The sequence below is a fragment of the Oncorhynchus mykiss genome, chromosome 13, assembly GCF_057628025.1.
Source record: "Oncorhynchus mykiss isolate SJ-2025 chromosome 13, ASM5762802v1, whole genome shotgun sequence".
NCBI lineage: Eukaryota > Metazoa > Chordata > Actinopteri > Salmoniformes > Salmonidae > Oncorhynchus > Oncorhynchus mykiss.
The window spans coordinates 38,679,929-38,702,403 of NC_143034.1; the positions used below are offsets into that span (position 1 = coordinate 38,679,929).

Consider the following 22,475-nt stretch of genomic DNA (forward strand, 5'->3'; position numbering starts at 1 on the left):
CTATACACCATTCTTGTGTGTTCAATAAAAAATATTTTAACATCATCTTTCACTTACTATGTGTTGTGCCACGATGCTAAGGACTGGGGGAGTACAAGCAAAGTCTGGCCAAGTGCATGTAAGTCAAAATAACCCTGTAAGCCAAGATAACTGATATTAAAAACACGAATGACTAACTGACTGACTGACATTCAAGTAAAGTGTGTCCAGTCTGTGTGAGCCAAGAGCAAAAACATGACTGACTCAACTGTGAGTTCACCCCAACTCTCCCTCGGATGAAGTTATTTGGGGAGAAAGCTTCCCAGTATAATTAAAACTCCACTGACTCAGAATGGAGTCAGGTTCATCTGCATGCTGTGTCTCTGCCAAGGGACATGCATCTACATTGTTTCAATAGGAAACAAAATCACGCACCGCGCATTCGATGAAACTTTGATGGAACCGCTCTCGCCTCTCCCTCAAGGTGAATTGATTGATTGATTGATTTCAAAGTTAAAGCTTAAAATAATGAAAAGTAGTCACTGTGTAACCTAATGTAGTAGGCATAGAAAGATGCCTGAGATTGCAGTTCCCACTTCTGTTTTCCAGGGGAAACGGAAGTTAGGTTGAAAATACTGTATCCCTGAAAACCGAATGTTAGCGTTTTCTGGTGACTCTGCATAGGCTAGTCACTGTGGTGTGTACTGCATTTGGAGCAGCATAGGCTAATTCATAGAGTGACTATTGCAGCATCCTCTGACATATTATTCATATCTGTTGGCTGCTAAGCTAGCCTTCTACCGGAGGCCTGGAGATAGAGGGAGTAAACAAGGGGAGACAAAAGATGTCAGAGAGCTCAGCGTTGGGTAACTTGACCTGACAATGCAGTGACTCAAGGTTACATGCAGGAGCAGCAAACTCTTTTCTTTAGTGAGTTATAACTGACCTCAGCTTATCTGACATGCTGGTCTCATAGACTAGACATAACATAGTAAACAAAAATCCGGGACACTCAAATTAGTGTCATATATTATGTATGGTAGGGTTACATAACACAGAAGGTTAATTAAGGCAAAACTGAAAAGAGGGGGGTTGGTCAGGGTGGATAGGTAGGTGTATACCGCGAACATCTAGCAACACAAAAGTTAGCAACTTTGCAACTACTTGCTACTTTTTAGCTACTTTGTAACTACTCAGCATGTTAGCTAACCCTTCCCCTAACCCTTAAGCTAACTCTTTGAGATATGCATCTTTCCCTTTCTAGACAATTTGATAAATATCTAGATACATGGGCCTCGATACTGTACAGGAATTATACATTTTAATTTGAAATTATTTGGTGTGATTCAGTTTGATAAGAGGAATAATGCAAATGTCTAGCAACCCAAACGTTGCATGTTCGAATTCCATCATGGACAACTTTAGCATTTTTGCTAATTATGAACTTTGTAACTAAACTCAGCAAAAAAAAAGAAATGTCCCTTTTTCAGGACCCTGTCTTTCAAAGATAATTCGTAAAAATCGAAATAACTTCACAGATCTTCATTGGAAAGGGTTTAAACACTATTTCCCATGCTTGTTCAATGAACCATAAACAACTAATGAACATGCATGCACCAGTGAAATGGTCGTTAAGACACAAACAGCTTACAGACAGTAGGCAATTAAGGTCACACTTTTGAAAACTTAGGACACAGAAGAGGCCTTTCTACTGACTCTGAAAAACACCAAAAGAAAGATGCCCAGGGTCCCTGCTCATCTGCGTGAACATGCCTTAGGAATGCTGCAAAGAGGCATGAGGACTGCAGATGTGGCCAGGGCAATAATTTGCTATGTCCGTAGTGTGAGATGCCTAAGACAGCACAACAGGGAGACATGACGGACAGCTGATTGTCCTCGCAGTGGCAGACTACGTGTAAAAACACCTGCACAGGATCGGTACATCCAAACATCACACCTGCAGGACAGGTACATGGATGGCAAAAACAACTTCCGGAGTTACATCAGGAATACACAACCCCTCCATCAGTGCTCAGACTGTCCGTAATAGGCTGAAAGAGTCTGGACTGGGGCTTGTAGGCTTGTTGTAAGGCAAGTCCTCACCAGACATCACCGGCTACAACATTGCCTATGGACACAAAACCACCGTCGCTGGACCAGACAAGACTGACAAAAAGTGCTCTTCAAAGACGAGTTGCGGTCGGTCATGATCTGGGGCGTTGTGTCAATGCATCATCAGACTGAGCTTGTTCTCATTGCAGGCAATCTCAACACTGTGCGTTACAGGAAAGACATCCTCCTCCCTTATGTGGTACCCTTCCTGCAGGCGCATCCTGACATGACCCTCCAGCATGACAATGCCACCAGCCATACTGCTCGTTCTGTGCGTTATTTCCTGCAAGACAGTAATGTCAGTGTTCTGCCATTGCCAGCGAAGAGCCTGAATCTCAATCCCATTGAGCACGTCTGGGACCTGTTGGATCGGAGGGTGAGGGCTAGTGCCATTCTCCCCAGAAATGTCCGGGAACTTGCAGGTGCCTTGGTGGAAGAGTTGGGTAACATCTCACAGAAAGAACTGAACAATCTGGTGCAGTCCATGAGGAGGAGATGCACTGCAGTACATAATGCAGCTGGTGGCCACACCAGATACTGACTGTTACTTTGATTTTGACCCCCCTTTGTTCAGGGACACATTATTCAATTTCTGTCAGTCACATGTCTGTGGAACTTGTTCAGATTATGTCTCAGTTGTTGAATGTTGTTATGTTCATACAAATACTTATACGTTAAGTTTGCTGAAAATAAACAGTTGACAGTGAGAAGACGTTTATTTTTTTGCCTAGTTTATACATACCAATTTTTAGCTACATTGCAACTACTTAGAATGTTAGCTAACCCTTCCCCAAACCCCTTTAACTTAACTCCTAGGGTGTGAATCTTTCCCTTTCAAGACGATTCGATACATGGGCTCCGATTTGATACAGAAACGCTAAATTTTTGTTTGAAACTATTCAGTGAGATTTCGTTTGATTAGAGGAACTAATCAATGCGATTCGGTTCGATGTGATACGAACCGATGCACTAATATTTGTTGCATAAACACATTCATTTTCCACTCTTAATTCAAATCTGCTGTTCATATGCTGGGCCTCTGAGCTGAAGTGTGTGTGGTGTGTGGTGTGTGGTGTGTGGTGTGTGGTGTGTGGTGTGTGGTGTGTGGTGTGTGGTGTGTGTGTGTGTGTGTGTGTGTGTGTGTGTGTGTGTGTGTGTGTATAGGCACTTAAGCTGAGCCATAAGGGAAACTAGGCATCTACTACTCCATTATCAGTAATGGGGAGGGGGGCAATGCTAGCTTTTGATCTGAAATCACCGTCACCCACTAATTAATTTCTCATTTTTGCAGATTCAAAGTCTTAAGAGCTAGTATTGTATCAATATTTTTCTAAAACAATTAGCAATTAAATACTTAATGAATACATAGCAGAACTTTAGATTTCACCCCCCCATCTCATAATTTAATGATTTAGACCGTTTGGAAGTTTTGAAGGACTAGGAGCATCTCTTCTCCTCCTGCTTCGACCATGCAGTGATTGCAGCAAAAGTGATTGCTGTCTTTGTTATGAAATTAGCAAATTTCCCCTGTATATCTAAAAAATAATCACATATACTGATTGTTTCAAGCAAAATGACCAAAACTGTTGCTGATGGTGAACAACGGACAATGGAAATAAAATCTAATGTAAGCCCCGATCAGCATATAGCCTACCTATAGCGAGATGAGAGTTGTAGCTTAGGCTGGTAAAACCCCATTTCCACAGTGCATTTGATAAAAATAACCTACCAAATTATATTGGTTGTCACTCAACTAATAAAGCCTAATAATGGGCAAGCCATTTTACAAACATTTGAATGCTGAAGTTTACACGCATATGTGCCAGATCAGAAATAGGCCTACCTCTAGTTGGTCAGCACATGAAGCTGCGCACAGCACTCAGTTTGAATATAGTAGGTTACTGATATTGCCTGGGGTTGTTCAGCATGCAAAAGGACTTGTAGATCAAATCAAATCAAATTTATTTATATAGCCCTTCGTACATCAGCTGATATCTCAAAGTGCTGTACAGAAACCCAGCCTAAAACCCCAAACATCAAGCAATGCAGGTGTAGAAGCATGGTGGCTAGGAAAAACTCCCTAGAAAGGCCAAAACCTAGGAAGAAACCTAGAGAGGAACCAGGCTATGTGGGGTGGCCAGTCCTCTTCTGGCTGTGCCGGGTGGAGATTATAACAGAACATGGCCAAGATGTTCAAATGTTCATAAATGACCAGCATGGTCGAATAATAGTAAGAAAGAACAGTTGAAACTGGAGCAGCAGCACGGTCAGGTGGACTGGGGACAGCAAGGAGTCATCATGTCAGGTAGTCCTGGGGCATGGTCCTAGGGCTCAGGTCAGTTGAAACTGGAGCAGCAGCACGGCCAGGTGGACTGGGGACAGCAAGGAGTCATCATGTCAGGTAGTCCTGGGGCATGGTCCTAGGGCTCAGGTCCTCCGAGAGAGAGAGAAAGAAAGAGAGAAGGAGAGAATTAGAGAACGCACACTTAGATTCACACAGGACACCGGATAGGACAGGAGGTACTCCAGATATAACAAACTGACCCTAGCCCCCCCGACACAAACTACTGCAGCATAAATACTGGAGGCTGAGACAGGAGGGGTCAGGAGACACTGTGGCCCCATCCGAGGACACCCCCGGACAGGGCCAAACAGGAAGGATATAACCCCACCCACTTTGCCAAAGCACAGCCCCCACACCACTAGAGGGATATCTTCAACCACCAACTTACCATCCTGAGACAAGGCTGAGTATAGCCCACAAAGACCTGCCACGGCACAACCCAAGGGGGGCAACCCAGACAGGATGACCACATCAGTGAATCAACCCACTCAGGTGACGCACCCCCTCCAGGGACGGCATGAGAGAGGCCCAGTAAGCCAGTGACTCAGCCCCTGTAATAGGGTTATGGGCAGAGATTCCCAGTGGAAAGAGGGGAACCGGCCAGGCAGAGACAGCAAGGGCGGTTCGTTGCTCCAGAGCCTTTCCGTTCACCTTCCCACTCCTGGGCCAGACTACACTCAATCATATGACCCACTGAAGAGATGAGTCTTCAGTAAAGACTTAAAGGTTGAGACCGAGTTTGCGTCTCTGACATGGGTAGGCAGACCGTTCCATAAAAATGGAGCTCTATAGATCAATGACTGTCAACATAATTACATGCTTAGTTCGACACTGAAGGAAAGGACGCATATTTTTGGGAGGTTGAAAGAAAGTAATTTGAGGAACAACAAAGTTCACCAGTGATTTGTACTGTTTGAATTGATTTTCTGATCAATGCATGCTACATTTAGATCGGTTTGGGGTCATGCAAACCAATGCACTCATATCTTAAATATTTTATGCTTATTGGTTAATCATTACATCCCTACTAACTCCTAACCGTAACCTTAACGTTAACCTTAACCCCTAGAATAGCTAATGTTAGTGTTAGTCACCTAGCTAACGTTAGCCACAACAAATTGGAAATTGTAACGTATCGTACCTATTGCAAATTCTTAACATACGGTATGAATTGCAATTTGTTCCTTATCATACAAAATAGATGATGGACATCCACAAATTAATACATACCATACCAAATGTAACATATCACATTGTATTTTCGTTTACTATGTTACGTCTACCTCTGAGTCCAGGTTGCATCTGAGCTTCTCTGTAAACACTCAATGAAATACATAGCTTGAGATCAGACTCCTGTCATGTCCAAATGGGTAAATGGGTAAAAAACATTAGGCCTAAATCCTGTCAATCATAACAATATTGAAGTTTGATTTAAATATTTTTTGTATAAAGGATTAAAAAAAATATGTATATAGCATTATGGCTAAACAAAATGGAGCATATCTAGGTTTGCATTAGGCGTAGGTTGCATTAACCTCGAACCCCCCTGTATATTAATATTGTCCCAATAATTTAGTTTCCACAAGTAAATGCTTCTAAAATACATGACATGAAGAAACGATACTGATTTGTTCAAACATGATTCATGTTCAAGTTTTGGTTAGATAGAATGAAACTATTCCTAAAATAAGCTGTTAGAATAAATGTATTATTTTTTCTCAAGAAAGCAAATCAAATAATATATGGAAATGAATTCCTTCGTTGCTTTGCATCAGCGTCAAAAAAAAACATCATTGCATCACTTGAGAGATTAGAGCATGGACATTAAAACCAGGATGAGAAATGAGAGAGGGTGGGACAGAGCAAGAGAGTGAGTGAAAGAGCAAGAGAGTGAGTGAAAGAGAGCAGTCCCGAGGAAGCGTGCGCTGAGAGCCCATGATCGTCTCTAATCGGCTATCTATACTGTGGCAGAGCATTTGTATTTTTTTGGTACAAACGGTTTACCTATACAACAACTCAACTCAAGATTTATTGACGATGTCACAACTTACGTCATTGTTTTATCAAGGGTTGGAAATTGAGGATTTCTCAAGGATTTCTGTTTCCTTTTTCAGCCTCAAATAATTTCTCAGTAGTTTATAAATTCCGTTCCCCATTACGTGGATTAAAACGGTAGGCTAGCAGTTTGGGCAACTACTGTCACTTGAAATGTTACGCATTTTTGTAGGCTACTTTATCGGCTAATTGACTTTAAATCCTACCTGTAAAGAACATGTGCATGGATGTAAATTGCAGACTAGATTGCTGATACTGTATCTTTGTGATTTCATGTTGCAAATGAGAATCATGTAATTAGGACAAATGTGGTCTAGCCTTTCAAAAAATAGCCTATGTAAAGAAAGATAAGACTATGAAAGACATCTTTCTATCGCCAGCTCTAGCCTTCTGGGGGCCCTAAGCAAGATTTGGTTTGGGGGGGCCGCTTTGGGCAAACACTTTAGTGACTCCTCTCTTGATGGTTGAGAGAATTTGTTTTTTAAAGTTAATTTCCTGCAATTCACATTTTGTCATGGGGGTGTATTGAAAATGTTGCACTTTTAAAGCAGTTCTCTGCAATTCTACACATTTTGTAATGAATTTGCAATGTTAATATGATATCTGAGGGAGAATGACTGACAAAATCAATATGGAGGTCAGGTCCCCTGGACATGTGCGCTGTGTGCCCGGTCAGGATTCCGCATGATTACTAAAAGTTTAAATGGCTAGCTAGACTGTCAATCTAAAAATATTTTGCTGACATGGCTAATTGAGTGACTGTCAGTGACTGACATAAGAGAAAAACTGCTGATGCACCACCAAATTTCGAAATTGCACCTGGTGTATTCTACTATTCTTACTCTCAATAGTAAATTGAGACCCCAACTGAGTAACACTAAAAAATAAGTAAATCAAAACTAGACGTTGAATTGGTTTGAATCCCCGAGCTGACTAGGTGAAAAATCTGTTGATGTCTCCTTGAGCAAGGCACTTAACCCAAATTTCTCCTGTAAGTCACTCTGGATAAGAGCGTCTGCTAAATGACTAAAATGTAGTGTAATGTAATGAATTGACGTTTGTGCGCAGTGGGTTATGCCTGGAACTGGCCCCAACTATCTCGTAGGCTAAATGCACACATTTTTGTTCTCAAGCAAAGTAGGTGACATTTTTATTGCATTAAATCGAAGTTGCAAAGTGTATTTCATTGCAACATATTTTTCAAATATTGTAGTTTTTCATGGCAGTATGTCTAGAGGACGTAGTAAAGATTGTATGGAGAAATGTAATCATTGGTGCCATTTTGCCATCTAAACCAGTTATTCAAATGATACAATGCAAGTGATCACTCTAAGACACTGTCACATTTGTATAAAGGGATCGGGAGACAGGCGCAGGAATGCGTAATAGTTTTTTTTACTTCACCCATATTACAGCGGGCCATCTAAAGGCACGGGGACGAAGACCAAACAAACACGTATACAAAACACAGGGTTGAAACCCAAACAAAAAAGCGGAGTACCTCGAAGAAATACACCAGGACGAGACCCGTAACATGCACGCACACAATGATTCTAAACGGGACGAGACCCGTAATCATCTGCGCAATACAAGCGGCACGAAAGGCAAAACAACACAGCACAGGTACTCACACGACCAACGAACATTGGAACAATAATCGACAGCCCAATCGTGAACCAAAGGGCACATTTATACAATTACAATCAGTGGGAATGGGGACCAGGTGTGCATAATGACACAGTTCCAGTGATACGTGACAGACACACACAATCAGAGAGAGAGAGAAGTGTGTGGTACGCTTGTGTGGTTGTCTGGTTAAACCAGTGTTATTTTCTATAAATTATTTAGGAAGTGTTTCCCCTACTAGGTTAGACAGGTCCCCCCTCCTAACTTGGTAGCCCAGAGGACACCTGAAGCGCCCTCATATCTGACAAAGCTTCAATATTAAATGTGTGATGTGTGCATTGGAGGCGGCTCTGGGGGATGTTGCTTTATATCTACTGTAACTTAGGGAAACACTGGAGTTAGGAATATTGATATTTCTCTTTCAGTAATTTGTAATTTCTCAAATTTGTACAGTTTTTGGTAGTTCTGTTCTCATCAATCCCTTTTATTTTTTGCATAGGTGAAAGGAAGAGTTGGAGCATAACACCTCATCAGAATCATGAGACGAACTGGGACATCATCTTTCCTCTTCTGCGCTCTTCAACTCACAGTGTTGTTGGCAGTTTTCTCATCTGAAATTAAATTTGTTACAGCTGGGAATTCAAACCCAAGCCTCGGAACAAACTCTTCCATTGGCAACCAAACTAATAAGAAGTGTGATTCAGTGGATACTGAATGCAAAGTGGGTGTCATTCTGCCCATATGGTTACCAGAGAACCCATCCTTTGGTGATAAACTGGCAAGAGCCACAGTTTACTTTGTGGCCTTGTTTTACATGTTCCTGGGGGTCTCTATCATTGCGGATCGCTTCATGGCGTCCATCGAGGTAATTACATCACAAGAGAGGGAGATCACCATCAAGAAACCAAATGGCGAAAAAGTGACAACCACTGTGCGTATATGGAATGAGACGGTGTCCAACCTGACCCTTATGGCCCTGGGTTCCTCAGCCCCGGAAATCCTACTGTCCGTCGTTGAGGTGTGCGGTCACAACTTTGACGCAGGTGATCTGGGCCCGAACACAATCGTTGGTAGTGCTGCCTTCAACATGTTCGTTATCATTGGATTCTGTGTTTCTGTCATTCCTGATGGAGAGCACCGGAAAGTCAAACATTTGAGGGTATTTTTTGTTACCGCCACCTGGAGTATATTCGCGTACACCTGGCTTTATCTCATCTTGGCTGTCATCTCTCCGGGCATCGTACAGGTGTGGGAGGGCCTTGTCACACTGTTCTTCTTCCCATTGTGTGTTGGGATGGCTTACGTCGCGGATCGCAGACTTCTTGTCTATAAGTACATGTACAAACGCTACCGCGCAGGGAAACGAAGAGGGGTGATCATTGAGACGGAAGGGGAGGCGCAAATACCTTCAAAGATGGACATTGAAATGGACGGGAAAATGCTCAACTCAGAGAGCTTCATGGACGGAGCGATGGGTTTCGATGAGAAGGACCTGGATGAGGAGGAGGCCAGAAGGGAAATGGTCCGGATCCTGAAGGAACTGAAGCAGAAGCATCCAGAGAAGGAGACGGAGCAGCTGATAGAACTGGCCAACTACCAGGTATTGACACAGCAGCAAAAGAGTCGCGCCTTCTACCGATGCCAGGCTACCAGGATCATGACGGGAGCAGGGAACGTACTGAAGAAGCATGCAGCAGACCAAGCCAGGAAAGCTGTTGGTGCGTACGAGATTCGCTCCGAAGTTTCTGAGAATGACTTTTCGTCAAAGGTCTTTTTTGACCCCGGTACATACCAGTGCTTGGAGAACTGCGGTACAGTGGCCTTGAATGTAGTACGCCTTGGTGGGGACTTGACTAACACTGTTTCAGTGGAATACCGTACCGAAGACGGCACAGCCAATGCCGGATCGGACTACCAGTTCACTGAGGGCGTTGTGGTGTTCAACCCCGGTGAGACTGAGAAGGAGATCCGGATAGACATCATTGACGATGACATCTTTGAGGAGGATGAGCATTTTCTGGTCCACCTTAGCAACGTGAAGGTCATATCGGAGGGCACTGGCTACGTACAACCAAGGGCTAATCACTTGGACACTTTGGCGGGCCTTGGCCTACCCTGCTCAGCCACCGTGACTATCTTTGACGATGACCATGCCGGGATCTTTACTTTTGAAGAACCGGTAATGACCATAAGCGAAAGTATCGGCATGATGGAAGTAAAGGTTCTTCGTACCTCAGGAGCGCGGGGTCTAGTGGTCGTACCCTACAAGACCATGGAGGGTACAGCAAAAGGAGGGGGAGAAGACTTTGAAGATACGCACGGAGCGCTGGAATTCCAGAACGATGAGATTTTGTAAGTTACACACTTGCTATTAACATTACATTGTCATGTTTATATATTTGTCATGTAAATGAGGTGTGGCCCACAGCACATTGAAGTTCAATTTGGACAACTGTTATGTCTTAGTAAAGTCAATGTCCCTGTTTCTACTATGTCCCACAGAAGTGACTTTCTGTCTCATAAAGAAAAGAGCTTATTGTTGTCGCCTATCACTAAGCATAGACGTCAGTTCAACCTATATATATTTTTTTACACTTTGTTTAGTTGTCAACCAATTCTGAATTCAATGTGAAATCAACAAACATGTCATCATGTCATTGGATTTGGGCGAAAAAAAGATGAAATTCCAATACGTTGATGACTTTTTGCAAATCCAATCAGTTTTCCACATTGATTCAATGTCATTTTTTTGTTTATGACGTGGAAACAACGTTGATTCAACCAGTTTTGAAACAGTGGATTTTACCTTGTATGGCCCGTTGACCTCGTCATTAGATTCCATTCATTTCAATGTGCATTCCATTCCAATTATTGTTTTAATCTATTATCTTAGATTCCATTTTCTCAGGGGATGTAAGTGTCTCTGGGGTTCAAGAAGGAATCCTGTCTTAAGTTCCTATCTATCTTTCCACTTACTACTTTCTGCTTCACTGTCTTGTGTTCTTTTTCTCTCAGCTTTGCCCTCACTGCCCTTGTTGTTTTAATCATTCATGTGAGCATTCATTTGACTGCCTGCCTACAAATCTACCAATTACTGTTTTGCATACCACATGTAGAGATACTGTGGACTGTAGTATTGCAGAACTGGCTTGAATGATTTCATTTCAGTTTTTCTGCAATTTCTCATCCACTTTCGCTCAACACCCCTTGGATATTTTATGACCTGCAGTGCTTCAACATAGAACATACTGTACAATTGAGAGTATTCAAGTGTACCAAATACCGTGCCTCACTGAAGACGGGACTTGATAACTCACTGGTGCTGGACAAAAGAGAGACAACACTTCAAGAAATTATCATTCTGATGCTAATGATGCGTTAGCATGTTTGCGTGATTAGATTAGGTATGGAATATGTTAGAGCCCAGAGGCAGCAGCTGTTCTTTGGCTGATCATTTTGTGTATGCGATGTAAGAACACTGGAATACCTTCCTGATAAAGATAAATAATATCAATATAACAGGTGTATCAAAAGATATAATGGGCTCTAAACAGTTATCGGGCAAATGGTTACTATTTATGAAGAGCTCCCAAAAAGGACTGAACTAATTTTAGTACGTTATAGGTTCCAGAGAGATACAAGTGGAGAAGGCAGTTATGAACATGAGACTGTAGGACTCCTACATGTTCACTCCACATGCAGTTTACATAATAGTTCAAATCATTTGGATCTTGAATTGGTCCGCACTCTGTCCTGTTTATTTAAACTCAAAACAAACTCCTCATTCATAAGGTCAGCTAGGCAGTTGTAATATTGAAATGTTTTTAATCAATATCATATTGAAAAAAATGCAGCAGCTATCGATACCGATTTTCCATATCAGTGTGTTCATCATTTATAGAAAACCACCAGAATAGAATGTGAGTAAGGCCTTTTTGCCTTTTTCAGTGTGAAATCCAGCAACACTTTTATCACTCCCCTCTTCAAACTGAAACTCCCGTGAATGATATACTGATATGGTCAGGTATACTGTACATACCTGGAATAGCAGTTGGGCCAGACATTTTCCATGGATTGTGGGGTGTGGGATATAATGACAACAAATGTATTCCATAGAGGATTAACATTGCCAGTTTGAGGATAGCACCAACGTGTTGAAATGGAAAAGGCTCTGTGCTTGTTTTAAGTTAAGACATCCACACATTTATACAGAGGCAAATATATTGCTTTGAAGTGAGCAATGTAAATCAGCTCAGCAAGCTTTGCATAGAGAAGCAGTACCATATATAGACAAGGCAGCCGTCTCGGTTGGGGAGTCAGTTCTTAAGTTTTCATTTGGAAAATGTATTAGCGTTGACATTGACACATTTGAGAGGATGCAGTTGCAAGTTATTTCCAAACCTATTTTAAGATGCATGCCATGTCCATTGCAATGTAAACATGTATTGATGTTTCTGCACAAATCATTCACTTACTCTACAGACAGAATGTGATTGATGGCAATTCCATTTGTCACTGAAGCAAGAGACCTGGTTACACTCAACCCTGCTGTGTCCCGTATCCAGATAAGGGTGGTTGAATAGTCAAAGACAATCTAGTTATATCGTTACAAGAAACGACATGGTCAGGACCATGTTCTTTTGTTTTGCTGGTAGGGACAAGTGTTAGTTGTTGTGATGATATTGGTGGACATTAATGTGTAATAAGGGCTTAGCTCCTGACTGAGCCAGTATAGGTTTTTAAGAATTAGCACCAGGTACTCTGCCAAGGACCTTTCAGCGACCTTTGAAATATCAAACTAACAATGTTCTACAAAGTACCCATTTCAGTAAGATTTCGACTGGATCTTTTCTCCAAAAATTGGGTTTGGTCCGCTGTACTTAACTCTACTGAATAAACACGACATCATTTTACATCACAATTTATTATAGCCAGAATGTGTCCTTTGTATCCGACTGTCCTTATCAGACAAGATCATATCTGCTGCCCTCAACCGTAGAGAATGATGGTTCAACCATGCCTTTTTTTATTTTGACAAGACCCGCCCTCTGGTAATGTAGATGTTATTAACTTCGCTGCCTACATGTAGTGAAATTAATGGCTTTGCTTTGACTACACACATTGACAAGCATGAAACTTGACAGGGGATTACTTTGGGCTTTAGGAGGAGGTACTATTTTAAACAACTAATTAAATCGTTTTCTTTGCCTATGCTAATTTTGCCCTCTCGTCTCTGGCCTGCTCTCGCATGAGGACAGACCTCGTGCTCCTCTATCCTTATAAGCTCAGTAGACCACTGTCATGATCCAGGGCTAGCATAGCTTCCCGTGCGGCCCAGTGGCAGCTCTGGCCTGTGGATCACATGGCTGGGGGAGTGATGTGTTGCCTTGGGCTGCATGACAGCGGGGCTGTCACCACCGCTTCATCAGACAAGCGACAGACCGAGGCAGGAGACCATGGCACTTTGAACGATAGAGGAGCAAGAAGACCAAGTGTTCAAATCATGTTTGAAATCTTTCAAATTACTTCAAGCTGTGCTTGATTAAGCTTGCCTGGTGCAGGCTCAAGCAAATGCTTAAAGTATTTGAACGATATCAAATACTATCCAAACCCAGGCCTGGGAGGAAGAGGGAGGAGGACACACAAAAACTCGCCAACTCCACTGACTCAACCTCTGTCTATATACGCCTCACATTTTCCCTTGCAGCCTTTGAATGTTTTTGAGGGGGTTGGTCATTGCAGTGCATATGTCCCAATTTTTGGGGAGTTAAGCGCTTCAGGGGTGATGGACATATTTGTGTCTTATTTTTCTGCAGGTGAAATGTTTGTCGGGCTTTCTACATGGCTGAAACAATGTTTGTCAGGCCTCTAATTGGCCGAGACACAGAGACTGGGAGCAGATAATGGCAGGCATGTTACTTACAAATGGCGAGGGGGAGATGAAGAAACATCCACAGTTTGATCACTCATTATGCCCATCTCATCTGTGCTGACGGATTCTCTTAGCGTTGTGTCCTATTGTATACTTGGTGCAAAAACCGATCACACTGACGACCCTGGCTGCTACTCAAGTAAGCTCATCAATGAAGATGCCATGAAATAAACATACCATATCTTAGCAAAATACATTTATTTTAGTGGAAAGACACTCAATATAGGACACACATGCCCGATAGTCAGAAACAGCATTGTTACATTCTGCATCTCAGCCCCTTAGGAACACTCGGCTACCTCTCTATCAAGTTACATTTGTGTACTCACAAGGGTATAGTCTATTGGTTATGAATAGCTGTAAGAAAAACAGTGACAAATTACGAATTTTAGGATTATCTAGACTTTTTTAGTATCTTTGCTGATGTAATACCATAGAACTTCTTCCCACCCCAAGAGGGATACTTAACATTATGTACACGTCTCTTGTAAATCAATTTCAATTCTGAGACCGCATGAACTAAAATCACATTTTCCATGCTTTACAGTAGCAGCAGCAGGAATAAAGGACAAGGAAAAACTTTCAGTGAGCTGCATTGTATATTTTGTGAGGCAGCAAATAGCAATGCAAACTGACTACCATTTTACCATACACCCAATTTTGACTTTACAGCTGGCCTATCTAGCAGAAGTTTCATGACAATAAATGTCAACCTGCTGAAAAATCTGTCAATGTGCCCTTGAGCAAGGCACTTAACCCTAATTGCTTGAGAGTCACCGTTGATAATGGCAGACCCTGGCCATGACCCCAATCTCAGAGGGGTTACTCAGCTGGAGTTGGGAAATGCAATTTCCAAATTAGACATGTTTATTAATACACATGTGTACATGAGTGAAATAGGACAAATAAGCACCCACCAAATTATTATTATTTAATAAGCCTCCCTCACTTCGTGAGCTGTCTTCTTACAAGATCACTGGCATAAGGCTCTTACTCATCTCATATGTATATACTGTATTCTATACTATTCTACGGTATCTTAGTCACTTAATAATGTTTACATATCTTGCATTACTCATCTCATATGTATATACGGTATTCTATACTGTTCTACTGTATCTTAGTCTGTTCCGCTCTGACATCGCTCGTCCATACGTATATAGTTTTCGATTGTGTAAACAGCAACAGTAATTGTCTGATGGTGCTGTGTTCCAAACATAAAGCTATAAGTGTGCTTTCTTCAGTTCCTCAATGGCAAAGCTAGGAGAGCTCCTTATGATTGAAAGCTCTTTCCTTTAATCATAAAATTGCATTGAAATTACTTAGGAACTGTGCACAGTCTGGAGAGGTGTGTTTGCATGTGGAGATGCCAGTTAGACGTCTCCCTCAAACCCTTGTAATTGTTTTTTCTTATCTTGCACCAATCCAAAATTTCAGTAAATATTCTTATTATGTTACTGAATGTATCCAGAGTATTTTAAAATGTTTTTATTGACAAATGCTATAAAAAGTATGGGATCGGTGTCCCTATACCGGGACGGTTGAGCTAACGTGCGTTAATGTGATTAGCATGACAGTTGTAAGTAACAGCAAACTTTCCAGGACATAGACATGTCTTATATGGGTAGAAAGCTTAAATTATTGTTAATCTAACTGCACTGTCCAATTTACAGTAGCTATTACAGTGAAAAAAATACCATGCTATTTAATTTTTTTATTTTACCTTTATTTAACTAGGCAAGTCAGTTAAAAACAAATTCTTATTTTCAATGACGGCCTAGGAACAGTGGGTTAACTGCCTGTTCAGGGGCAGAACAATAGATTTGTACCTTGTCAGCTCAGGGCTTTGAACTTGCAACCTTCTGGTTACTAGTCCAACGCTCTAACTACTAGGCTACCCTGCTGCCCCAAATTACCATATCATTTTTGTATTTTCTCTATAGTTATGTACTTGAAAATGTATAAATTGACCAATTCGGCACATTTGGGCAGACTTGATACAAAATTGCAGCACTTCACTGGATCAATCTGAAACTTTGCACACACACTGTAAATTTTGCTTGAACTGCAATATCATATTATGGTATTTCTCTTGCATTTCAAAGATGATGACATCTTTGAAATGTTTTTTTATTTGTATTATCTTTTACCAATCTAATGTGTTATATTCTCCAACATTAATTTCACATTTCCACAAACTTCAAAGTGTTTCCTTTCAAGTGATACCAATAATATGCATATCTTTGCTTCAGATCCTGAGCTACTGGCAGTTAGATTTGGGTATGTCATTTCAGGCAAAAATTGAAAAAAGGGTATGATCCTTAAGAGTAAAATGTCAAATGCACATAAAATTAACAGTGTAATGTTTCCGGTGTTTTCTCTGACACGTTGGTGCTTCTGGTTTAAGCGGGCATTGTGTCAAAAAGCAGTGTGCGGCTTGGCTGGGTTGTGTTTCGGAGGATGCACGGCTCTCGACCTTCACCTCTCGCGAGTCCGTACGCAAGTTGCAGCGATGGGACAAGACTGTAACTACCAATTGGATACCATGAAAAAAGGTATAACTATCTGGTGCTGTGTTTCACGGAAAATAAAATTGCCAATGAACTGACGTTGACAAGGTCAATGGTGTTGACATTCAGGGACTGTTGACACTGCCTATTTTGTGGGAGTATGGAAGTACTGGGGAGATGCTGGCTCGCAGCTAGTGTTTGGCCCTGAGTCAAACAGCACATCGGCTGATTTGACTCAGTTGGAGGGCTGGCTCATAGGGATAGGATTGACATGGGGCTAAGAAGCCAAAGGAACATTCTCTCTCCTCTCTGTCCTCTCTCTCACACTCTTTTTTTCTCTCTCTGTTGTTCGCTTCTCTTCTCCCCTTTATGTCCACTCTCTCTCTCTCCCTCTCTTACTGTCATTGCCATTCAGTCGCTCTGTCATGACTCACCCACTGTCTGTCAATCTTTCTCTCTGTGTGTCTGTCAGTCAAACTGCCTTTGGAAAAGCTGTGAGGAAGCTGGCACATGTAATCCTGCTCAGAGCCAACACAGTAGAAATATCCCTTCCTTTTTCAAACAGACTGCTCAACAGAGTTGTTAGCCTCCAACTTTTACCTTGTTGTGAATCGTTGAAAAAGGGTAATGTATCTCTTCAAAAGCCAGTTAAAATGTGGAGTCCAATCCCCAGTTTCCCATGCTTGTGGGAGTAACAATGGCTCGCTAGGGGGGTCTCTCTGTTGACTTTTTCAAATTAGAGCCACTAAGTAGGTTTAGTAACCCTGTCTACCGTTTTTGCCAGGTGGCAGAAGAAGCACTCTGAATTTGTCAAAAGAGTATTAGTTTGCAGCCTCTCTGTTAGGCACTCTAAGCCTGTAGGAGCAATCAAAAATAGATAATAGATTTTGATCAGGATACCTGCTACAGTATGACATTGTAATAGGCCATCAATCCAAACAAGGAATTTCTTAATCTTTCTTTAAAAACTATTATTGAGGGCTCGGGTACGAGCAATGAGATTATCGCACAGACATCAACTGCCGTGTCCCCTGTTGTTTTGTTTAAATCCACGGGTTTCAAACATATGGCCCGCGAGAGGGTCCAGTGTTTCCCTGAAATATTTTTTGGCACTGAGCAAATTTCAGGTCTGCTGAACACAAACTTTAATTGTGTGTAACTGTACCCATTTTAAGTTACAGTTTCAGACGGTGGCTATTTGATTGTAATGTAGGCCTACCAGAGTGGTCTACCACCAATAACAATGGATAAAATGCATCCATAACATTTTAACATGGAAATAGCTGTTCTATCATTCAGCCTACAGAAGCAGTCAATGGGGGGTGCTCAATTTCGGCCTACATTCCTTGACTTTTGAAAAAAAACATGCTGGGCTTGACATTAACCTGTTTATCCACTTGTCCTTCAGACAAGGAGGTGACTGCAAAGGTTGTTGTCTTGTTTGATGCAAGAAACCACTTTACAAATAAAATGCATTATTATTCCCACACCATTATTACAGAGAATCAGACAAATTAGCAAATTGGCTACTTAGCTTATTCAAGCCTGTTTCAAAATGCAACACTGCCCTTTTAAGACCAAAAAAGCTCTTTACCGGACTCGCTTTTCAGATGTCTAGAAATGTACACGTTTTGTGCTCTTGTAGGAAGCAATCACTCCCCCATTGCTGACAACAAATGATCTATAACTGGGCTAAAAACTCACTAACTAGCAAAGGATATTAACAAATGTGCACACATGACTACATGCAGCTCTGGCTTTGATCTCAAAACAAACGCATCTACTCACGACCGCTCATGCTGTAAACACAGTCCAGTTCAAAGTGATTGGCACAGTTCCATATGTGGGAAATGAAAATACCTATTTGCATATAGGTCTACTGCAGCTCTGATTGTTTATGCCACACAGGTATGTGTAGAGCATGGCGTCATGCATTTCAATGCAATAGAATCCTACTCCAATGTCTTCTACCTACAACAACATCTCTTGCGTAGTTAGTTTTGCATTCTAAGTCTTGCGTAGTTCATTTTGTTTCATTATGTTGAATTAAAAGTGGCTAATATTGTGTTGATTCAAACACAATTCCCACAGTAAAGGGAAACTTTGATAGTGTTAACTAAGGGAGAAAACTCTAGAAAGTTGAGTAAAGTTCAATCTCGTGCTGCTCTGTGCGTGTTCATATTTCTTCAGTGTGCTAGTCCCGAAGGATCTGCGGGCCCTTCCGCAGTTTAGAGGGAACATTGCCCACAGGTGGATTGAAAATTGAGGGGGGAAACGAACTCAATATACTTTAAAATAACTAGAACCAAATCTAAACTGTGTGAAATGATAATGGACCTACAATATCTTCATATAGTTTCTTGACTGTCCAGCTCACTAATAATCACTGTGCACAGTCAATGGACCTACATTCATACAGTTTCTTGAATGTCCAAGTCGCTAATATTCACTAGACAGTCAGGAAGCATAGAAAATTCCCAAAACAATGGCAAGGAAACGTAACCAATTTTCAGTGCGGCCCGCCGTACCTCGTAGAAGACACCTCTGGTTTAATCCATGACACCCAGGGCTGCCTGAGAGGGTGAATAGGAGGTGTCACAAGAGAAAGGGACTGACTCCCTGTTATGTCACCCAAGGGCCCAGCAGGACTCTTGCTATTTTCTTTCACCAGAGACTCATTCACCTACGTGGCACCAAGAGGCCATTGATCAATAATTAATGTTAATCTTAGTCAATCACATGAACATCAGCTTAATGACTCTATAAAAAGGTCCCCTGTCACTTAGTAGTTGACTTTGAGTAATGGACAATTCCAGCGTGATGGATGTGACATTTCCACACCAAATCACAAATTAAATGTCTCACAGAATGGACAAACAAGACATGAATTAAAGTGTTGCATGCTCAGGTTGACTATCCCACATAATTGCCCTAATTCTAATCAGTTTGGAGGTTCCAATAAGTTTGAACTAGTTTGTGGTTTGTCAATCCCTCTCTAGCCTCCACCTAATGAAGCTTTGAAAAAGTAATCAAAGTGTTCGGACTCCTGAGTGGCGCAGTGGTCTAAGGCACTGCATCTCAGTGCTAGAGGCGTCACTACAGACCCTGGTTTGTTTTCAGGCTGTATCACAACAGGGCGTGATTGGGAGTCCCATAGGGCAGCGCACAATTGGCCCTGTGTCGTCCGGGTTAGGGTTTGGCCGGGGTAGGCCAAATAAGAATTTATTTTTAACTGTCTTGCCTAGTTAAATAAAGGTAACATATTACATTATTACTGACAATTCACCCATATTGTATTCACACTGTGTAAGATTAGCTTCCAGTTGACTCGTAGCCTCTAACCCAAAAACCATGTAATGTTAGGAACAATGTAAGAGCAAAAACCTCATACCTCCAATATGCCTTTGAGAATATACCCACAAATCACAGTGGAACCCACGTATTACAGCCTGATCTCCTAGAGTAGACGTAACATAGTAAATGTATATCCGAGATACTAAAATTACTATGATATGTTACGTTTGGTATGGTTATGTAAGACAGATATTTACTTACTATGGTGGTTGGTCAGGGTGGATGGTAGTCCCGTGTAGCTCAGTTGCAAGTGCCATGCACTACCAACGCCAGGGTGGTGTGTTTGAGTCCCACGGGGGACCAGTACGAAATAAAGTATTAAAATGTATGCACTCACTACTGTAAGTCGCTCTGGATAAGAGCATCTACTAAAATTTTAAATTATGGGTTGGCTTATAACACAAACATCTAGCAACCCAAAGGTTGAGAGATAAAATCTCATTATGGACAACTGTAGCTACTTTGCAACTACTTAGTATGTTAGCTAATCTAAACCTAAACTAAACCCTAACCTTAACCCCTAGCCTAGCTAACGTTAGCCACCTAGCTAGATTTTGTAACATATCATACATTTTGGAAATTCGTAACATGTTGTACATTTAGCAAATTTGTAACATATAATACGAATTGTAATTCTTAACTTATCAAACGAAACGGGTGATGGACATTCACAAATTAATACTTACCATACGTAAGATATCATACTAAATAGGAGTGTCTCCGATTTACATACAGAATAATACGAAATGCTCTGAGACCAAGTTGAATATACAGCACGTGTTTATTTTCAATGGCAATTTTCCCTTCCAAAAGGTTTTGACATTTCCAATTGCTACAAAGCAGCACTGTTTTATCAAGAGACAGTGTAATTCCACTCCAATTAATGACCCTGTTTATCCCCCAGTCTCTGAATATGTGTAAGCAATTGAAATCGCACCAATGTTGACATTTGTAATAAGATTGGGCCGAAGAGGATGGCTGACGTGTTACATGCTCCTAACCTATTGTGCTATTTTGTCAGTTTTTTTGCATTGTTTGTAACTTGTTTTTTTATACATATTTTGTACATAATGTTGCTGTCTCTTATGACCGGAAATAACTTCTGGACACCAGAACAGTGATTACTCACCACGAACTGGAAGAAGCTTTTTCCTTTAACGAGTTCGATGAGAAGGACATACTGCTTTCCCGGGAAAAGGCCCAAATCCCTGTAATTTGCGTGAAGAAAAGACGGAGGAAAAGAGGGTACAGGTCAGGCTGCCTTCTGAGAATCTGTAGGCGAGCGAGTAAACTCCCACTGCCATCCATTCTACGACATGCAATGACCTATAATTATCCTACCAACGAGACATTAAAAACTGTAAAATCTTATGTTTCACCGAGTCATGGCTGAACAACGACACGGATAATATAGAGCCGGCTGGATTTTCCATGCACCGGCAGAACAGAGAAGAAGCTACGTCTGGTAAGACGAGGGGTGGGGGTGTGTGTCTTTTTGTCAATAACAGCTAGTGAGCGATATCTAATATTCAAGAAGTCTCGTGGTATTGCTCGCCTGTGGTACAGTATTGTACCTTATGATAAGCTGTAGACAACACTATCTACCAAGAGATTTCTCATCTATATTATTCGTAGATGTCTATTTACCACCACAGTCCAATGCTGGCACTAAAACCGCACTCAACCAACTCTACAAGGCAATAAGCAAACAAGAAATTTCTCATACAGAGGCCCTTCTAGTGGCCGGGGACTTTAATGCATGCAAACTTAAATCAGATTTACCACATTTTTACCAGCATGTCACATGTGCAACCAGAGGGAGAAAAAACTCTAGACCACCTTTACTCCACACACAGAGATGCACACAAAGCTCTCCCCTGCCCTCCATTTGGCAAATCTGACCATAATTATATCCTCCTGATTCCTGCTTACAGGCAAAAACTAAAGCAGGAAGTACCAGTGACTCGCTCAATACGGAACTGGTCAGATTACGCGGATGCTACGCTACAGGACTGTTTTGCTAGCACAGACTGGAATATGTTATGGGATTCATCCAATGGCATTGAGGAGTTAACCACCTCAGTCAGTGGCTTCATCAATAAGTGCATCGGTGACGTCGTCCCCACAGTGACCGTACGTACATATCCCAACCAGAAGCCGCTTTCAAGGAGCGGGACACTAATCCGGATGCTTATAAGAAATCACGCTATGCCTTCAGGCGAACCATCAAACAAGCAAAGCCTCAGCACAGGATTAAGATTGAATCCTACTACACCGGCTCTGACACTTGTTGGATGTGGCAGGGCTTGAAAACTATTATGGACTCCAAACGGAAAGACAGACACGAACGGCCAAGTGACGCAAGCCTACCAGATGAGTTAAATGCCTTTTATGCTCGCTTCGAGGCAAGCAACACTGAAGCATGCACGAGAGCACCAGCTGTTCTGGATGACTGTGTGATAACGCTCTCGGCAGCCGATGTGAGCAATACCTTTAAACAGGTCAACATTCACAAAGCCACGGGGCCAGATGGATTACCTGCATGCGCAGACCAACTGGCAAG

General features: G+C 41.7%; 1 protein-coding gene across 5 annotated transcripts in view; it reads left to right on the forward strand.

The window, feature by feature from the left end:
* The window catches only part of ncx (cardiac sodium-calcium exchanger), a 54,646-nt gene that overhangs the window by 9,376 nt on the left and 22,795 nt on the right, over positions 1-22,475 (forward strand). For all 5 annotated transcript variants that reach the window (XR_016485450.1, XM_021556141.3, XM_036939698.2 and 2 more), the window contains 1 exon segment: positions 8,616-10,468. Coding sequence is in view for 4 of the 5 variants with exons in the window: in XM_021556141.3 (XP_021411816.1) it covers positions 8,655-10,468 (1,814 nt within the window). In the remaining variant the exon portion in view is untranslated.